At 39.2% G+C, this 6,176-nt stretch overlaps 1 protein-coding gene across 5 annotated transcripts in view; it reads right to left on the bottom strand.

Annotated features, from left to right (window-relative positions):
* Positions 1-1,190: 1,190 nt before the first annotated feature.
* Positions 1,191-6,176, bottom strand: part of LOC145497664 (voltage-gated inwardly rectifying potassium channel KCNH7-like) — a 31,175-nt gene continuing 26,189 nt past the window's right edge. For 4 of the 5 annotated variants that reach the window (XM_081477492.1, XM_081477491.1, XM_081477489.1 and 1 more), the window contains 6 exons: positions 5,172-5,440; positions 4,270-4,666; positions 3,702-3,901; positions 2,978-3,230; positions 2,238-2,440; positions 1,191-1,847 (listed from right to left, as the gene is read on the bottom strand). In XM_081477492.1, coding sequence (XP_081333618.1) covers positions 1,200-1,847; positions 2,238-2,440; positions 2,978-3,230; positions 3,702-3,901; positions 4,270-4,666; positions 5,172-5,440 — 1,970 coding nt within the window. In that variant the 3' untranslated portion in view covers positions 1,191-1,199. The remainder of the gene's footprint in view (positions 1,848-2,237; positions 2,441-2,977; positions 3,231-3,701; positions 3,902-4,269; positions 4,667-5,171; positions 5,441-6,176) is intronic. The other variant, XM_081477490.1, reaches the window with a different exon arrangement.

The raw sequence follows: 6,176 nt of genomic DNA, 5'->3' as shown, positions 1-6,176 counted from the left end.
TTATTTCACATATTTATCGGAAGATATTACAATAAAACTTTCCTGACTGTGGTAATAAATAGTCATTGGTCCACAGATATTTCCAAAAAACATTACAACGGTATAAAAATTAATATTTACAAAATCTACAAAGTAGTAATTCCTTTTAAAAACGGCTACAAATTGATATGAAAACTCTCATTTCACAGTAAGAAATTATGTTTCCCCAGTTAGCAAATAATGGTGAAGTTATCTAAGGGTTATATTCCAATTTCGCAGGAAAAAGGTCTTAAGAACGACCGCTATATTAATTCTTTAGCAAAATGTGGTGCTTCGAAAATAGATGATCTCTTCAGAGATACCAATTTGTATTGATTGAGATCAACCACTCCGTTTTGGTAGGGGGTCAGTTTTAAATGTAATTTGAAGCAAATTAATTTTAGAATAACCCATTCTGCTTCTGGTCATCAGAAATACTTTTAGTCTGTTTTCAGATACTTGCTGTATCTCTGTTATAGTTTTCAACTGAATCATAAATGAGTTGATAACGAGTATGAACTACAAAAGCAAGAATTGGGGCATTGCTTGGGAATGAATTTTGTTCAATTTCCAATTTGAAACCACGGAAATTAGAATAATTCAATGCAAGTTTAGAAAATGCGTTCGGAATAGCTCAGTATAGTAGTAAAGTGTAAGAAGTATGAGACTTCTGAGATATTTAATCGTTAAACACTTGTTTTCCTTTTTTTCAAATGACAAAAACATCGAAATTTCCTCTGCTATCTGTCGTTATGAAAGTGCATGGCGTAGTTTTTCTAAAAAACCCAATTATTTCGATTGTGTATGTGAACATTATTGAGCAGATATTTCAGTGCGGACAAAAAGATTGACCTTCGTTACTATTACTCACATAAAGGCTGGCGAATGATGTGATCCGGAAAAACGGTCTTGGGTTCCCTTTTACATTATGCTTTGTTGCGAGCATAATTTGCGAGCAAGTTTACTAAAAAAACGTTTCGCACTGCTTGTGCGGGTTTTTTTCCCCTCCATTTTGCATTTCCTTGTAATAGTAAAATATATCTCATTTGTGGCAGCTTTGGTTTAAAAGTCTCTGTGAATATCCTTGAAAAATTTGGTCGAAAGGACAGCTTCACCACTTGCCTCAGTCATCCAGTGACGTGGTAAATAATTAAATACTGAACACTTTCATAATAAAAGCCTCAGACTGACGTCATTCTTTCCCTCCCGGCGCTTCCTGCCTCTTTCAGTGGCGTCTTGCCACTTTCACTTCTTTCTAGAAGAGATATAAGAGTCTCCATCCTGCTTTCCAGTCTCTGCATATTAGAAGCCATTTCTTGAAAACGTTCCTCGAAGTCCGCGTTTTCTGAGGGTCTAAATTCAGTCTGACAACGAGAGCAAGTCGACTTGGCCGTATCTATCATGTGCTGTGGAGCTTCTTCTGCAAAGTCCTCATCACAAACATCGTCCCTTTTAATAACCTCCTCAGTAGTTCTAAAATTTTCATTAACATCGTCAGGAGATTCAATTTCAATATCAGCTAACTGCGTTACGTTAATAAAACGTCCATTCAGTTCACCGGATGAGTTATCTTCCATGGAAACACTCTTATATTTATTCAGATCTCCGTTTCCGAGTTTTTCTTTGGAGCTATGTGACGGTTTTTGTTCTAATAATTTACTGCTGCGAACACCAAGCATTGGCTTCATTTCATACTCATGGTCCACAATTAACCGGTTTTTCTTGTGCGTACACTGGTGTTTCCGGTTTGCCCCAAGTTTAACGTGGAATCCTGAGCCATTCTTGTCGGGATCATAACCATCTCCGTTCCCATTGCCATGTGTAACACCCTGTGAGGAGGAAACGGGAAAAGCTTTACTTTGAGAAAGTGGTGTTGCAGCAGATATCAAGAACCAGCGGGTACAAGAGTAAGCGCAATGCTGTTAAACATTAAACATTAAATTAACGCTGGAGAGTTCTACTTCAGAAGCATTGCTTGGGACGTCGTGTTAACATTGGTCCAATCATAGTTAGTAGAGGAGACTCTATGGTCCAATGTTACAAAAAAGGAATTTGATCCCATTTAAGAATCACTGCCCGTAATTGCGCGAGTAACAATGAAATCGGCCAATATATCTGCGGCAATACATGCATGAAATTTTCAGAAGATAATCTCTTTAGCTGGGGATTGCGATGGCAGAATGTTACAGCAATCGAATAGAAAAGCAGAAACAAGTTACCTCCTCATACAGATCATTCTGATCGGCGGCGTCCATCATGCTTAGCAGCTGCGCGCGCAAATTAGGATATGATGTCATAACATCTTCCAGATCTTTTAGCTTGATCACGTGACAGTCCACACAAGTGGAGGCTCGCAGGCTCACAACCGCCCGCGGTCGAGACAAGATTTGCCTCAAACTGGCGCCATAGGCATCTCCTTCTCCTACGAAAAGAGGATAAAAGTTACTTTAAGACCGTTAAAAAATTTGTGGAAAGAGATGTGAACTCCAGTGTTACCCTGTTAGTTTAAGTGTACGACATTTAGACGAACAAAGGAGAGCAGTTTAACCCTTCATCTTGAACGCATGACGCTAAACATGTACAATAAAACGCTAGAAATACATTGTGAGATAACGTTTGACATTAATTCTCTGGCTTATAAATCTCTACAACAAAAACAACAACAACAATCTTTGTAAGCTTTAAATCTTTATTAATCTTTGAATCTCTACAACTATAGCAACAACAGCAATCTTTATCAATCTTTATTATGTTATCTCCACGAATTTTAGCGCGTGGTATCGCATATCATTATTACTTGTCATTTGTATTTTTCAAGTCGCCCCTTCAAAATACACAAGACTCGTAATACAGCGATACCCTCTTTAAAATCTAACCAGATATGCTTATTTGTTTGTCATGATCACGTACAGAATTATGAAATGTATTAGCTGAAGAAAATCATGGTGTGAAAACTTACTTATTTTCCCACGTGGCTCATTGTACATCATTATGTCTATTTTTCCTCGTCTCACGAGATGTACAGAATCAATATCATCACCCTCGTGTAGGATCTGGTGTCCTGGCAGATGATGATGGCGATGCATGGTCTTTGATAACGCTTTCAAGCAGCTGTCGTCAAAATCGTGGAAGAGAAATGAGTCTGAGAGAACGGTCAAGTGCATGTGAAGATGGATTTCATACTGAAGACCATCTGGAAACTTTTTGAGAACCTGCAATGAAATAAACCATTAGTCGAGTCGGTTGCACGTGGCCAATTAATACCTGCGATACATAAGGCCAAGTGAACCCTTGGCAACGACGTTACCATGCCACAAATGTGAACAGACGTTGTAACCATGTCCTTCTTACATTACAATAACAAAGTATAAAAATCTAAAGACTCCTTGCGATTTGCTTAACATTAATGTCTGTAGATGCATCCTTTACTATAACTTTTTTAAAGGAGACATTAAACATAAGTAAGCAGTACTTTTACAGTACAGTGCAAAGTGGTTCTACCTTACAACGCCAGTTTGTCACGACAATTTAAATGAAAGCCATTGAACACTGTATTTGTTTGAACGGTTTTTGCTGTTTACATATTCGTTCTGATTGGCCGCGAAGAAGTTGATCTCGTTCTGTAGTCACTTTGCATCATTAACTATGGACGAAGACAACCCGTATGATCACATAATACAAACCTTGGCCATATCCGTTCCTTTCGTTTGGGACCAAGTGTGGCGAGAGTAATCCCTGAGCCTCCTGGCCAGCGGATTCTTGATCTTAAAATAACGAACGAATTCGTTAATCTGAAGAGATTCCTTGCGGTAACGGAAGTTACTTGAGTACTGCCCGTGAATGATTGCTGTTACGTTTCCAAATATAGCGGCGTGCATCACAGCTGCAAAGCAAACGATTCTCGTTAACTTAAAAGGAACGAAATGTTTCAAAACCTGCCGCCATTATGTTGATGGATATAATAACTTTCACGTGTGCTATAAACCTGAATTATGTCATCCCAGTTCATTGCAAAATGGCTAAGATGAAGATGGTGCACCTTAAAAATAAAAACAGCCCAAATGTTTGAAGTCCGTCCTTATTCCTTTATCTCACTAGTTCGAAAGCTTGAGGATAAACTGATCGTTAACTTTGCCTCCTATATATTTTCAGCCCCCTGTCGTGTTGTCATCTTGAAAATTGTTGCGAGCAAATTTGGAGAACGGGAAATGTAAAAGGGCACATTTAAAAAGAACAAACGATGGAAATTACCTCCCATCAGCATACAGCATATGGAGAAAATCCTCTCGCCGTCTGTATTGGCTGAAACATTTCCAAAACCTACAGTCGTACACAGAGTCATGACGTAGTAAAGGGACGTGAGGTACCTCGTCCGGAGGGTGGGCCCGCTGGTTGCCTCACCCTCCATAATGGGCAATTCCATCTGATAACCCAAAATACTAAGCCAGGATAAACCATCGTATTCCACGGCTTCTTTGGCGCCGATTGCATACCAGATACAAGCCAGCCAATGAGCTACCAGCATAAAAAACATGATCATCAAGAACAACAGTGACGTCATGTACTCGTAGTTTCGATCCAGTTTCCGCGCGGCGCGGAAGAGTCGTAATAAGCGAGCAGTCTTGAGAAGACTAAATAACATGGTGTTCTGGAAAAATAAAGAGACAGCTGGTATAATAGCAAGAATCTTAAAGATCAGTGTTGAACGTTGGGATCAAAAGAAAGCGAGAGCCAAGGAGCAAAGCGGCCGAGTGGCTAAGGCACCGGACTTGAAATCCGGAGAGATCGCAGGTTCAAGTCCTGCTCTGACTACTAAGCTGGAGTTGTTTCTTGGTAGACTCTAGTTCAACTGCTCGGTCATGCTTGTAAATAGCCAACTGGTCTGCCTCCCGCCAGCTCGTATTTTTAAGCCTGTTATGTTAAGTTGATATATTTGTTTCTTTCGTTTAAGTGGCATGCCTGTGAACTAGCTAGGTATAGCTAAGCGCATAGACCACTATAAAAGACAACACTTCAACATTTTGAAGAGCCAAGAAATGAAACTTTGGACAATATCAGACTCTCCAACGAGCTGATAAGCGAAAGTTGGCATCAAAGAAATTTGCGCAAGATCTAATTCGACGTGAAACTCAAAATTCACGCACGGCACTAACCTCTTCCGTTCCAGAGTTGAAGCTGGCTAGCAGATCCCAAGGAATAGCAGCTACAAAATCTACCACAAAGTACGTCTTTAAATAATGGACGGCTATCTTCCAGGGACCGGTGATGAGAACTTCGCCTTCCTTCACGTACGTGGTACGGAAATTCATCAGAATATCAATCATGAAAAGAAAGTCTATAATGAGGTCGGTGTACAGTAGAGGGTAGGCCTCGGGGTAGCGACGTCTTAACGTTTCGAAAAAATCTAGAGAAGCATCTTCTACTGTGGAGAAAAGATGCGACGCAATCAATGATCACAGTCTAATCGTGAAATATATTATTATGTAATTATCATAAATTTATCCATGATTGGTTCCTAAAGCGGTCCGAATTTTGTAAGATAAACGGCTGACAAATTTATTATTCGCCAATAGATTATTTTTCTTTAAGTTCTTTAACACGAACTCCTCGATGTAGCAAAAACATTGAGCTAATTTTTGCTTTGAGGTTCTTAAATTTTTGCACCATTTCAGGCAGTCTTTTTTTTACCTAATGTGGTAATAATAACCACAGTGAGCTTTTCAGGGGAAATAGTCCCTGTTTTTTTAATTTTTTAATTTTTTAATTTTTTTTGAGCATACTGCAGTTTGCCCTCCTCCTCTCAGCCCCGGGGTTCTATGGATTATGAATAGTCTCCGTTGAATCACAGTCAAATGTAGGACATTGTCGACATTAAGACGAACAAAGGAGAGCAGTTTAACCCTGTGAGCCGTTTCAATCATCTTGAACGCATAAAGCTAAACATGTACAACAAAAAGCAAGAAATACATTGTGAGAAAACATTTGACAGTAATTCTCTTATAAATCTCTATAAATTTTAGCGTGCTGTATCGCATGTCATTATTACTTGTCATTTGTAGTTTTTGTGATTCGCCCCCACGGGCGCGGTCTGCCAAAAATTGAATGAATGAATGAGACACTTTATTTAAGTGTCAAAGAGTATTTAGCTTCATAATTCT

The sequence above is a fragment of the Orbicella franksi genome, chromosome 9 (assembly GCF_964199315.1).
Source record: "Orbicella franksi chromosome 9, jaOrbFran1.1, whole genome shotgun sequence".
Lineage (NCBI taxonomy): Eukaryota > Metazoa > Cnidaria > Anthozoa > Scleractinia > Merulinidae > Orbicella > Orbicella franksi.
The sequence above is the reverse complement of the archived record's forward strand: the minus strand, read 5'-3'. Positions and strand labels throughout refer to the sequence as shown.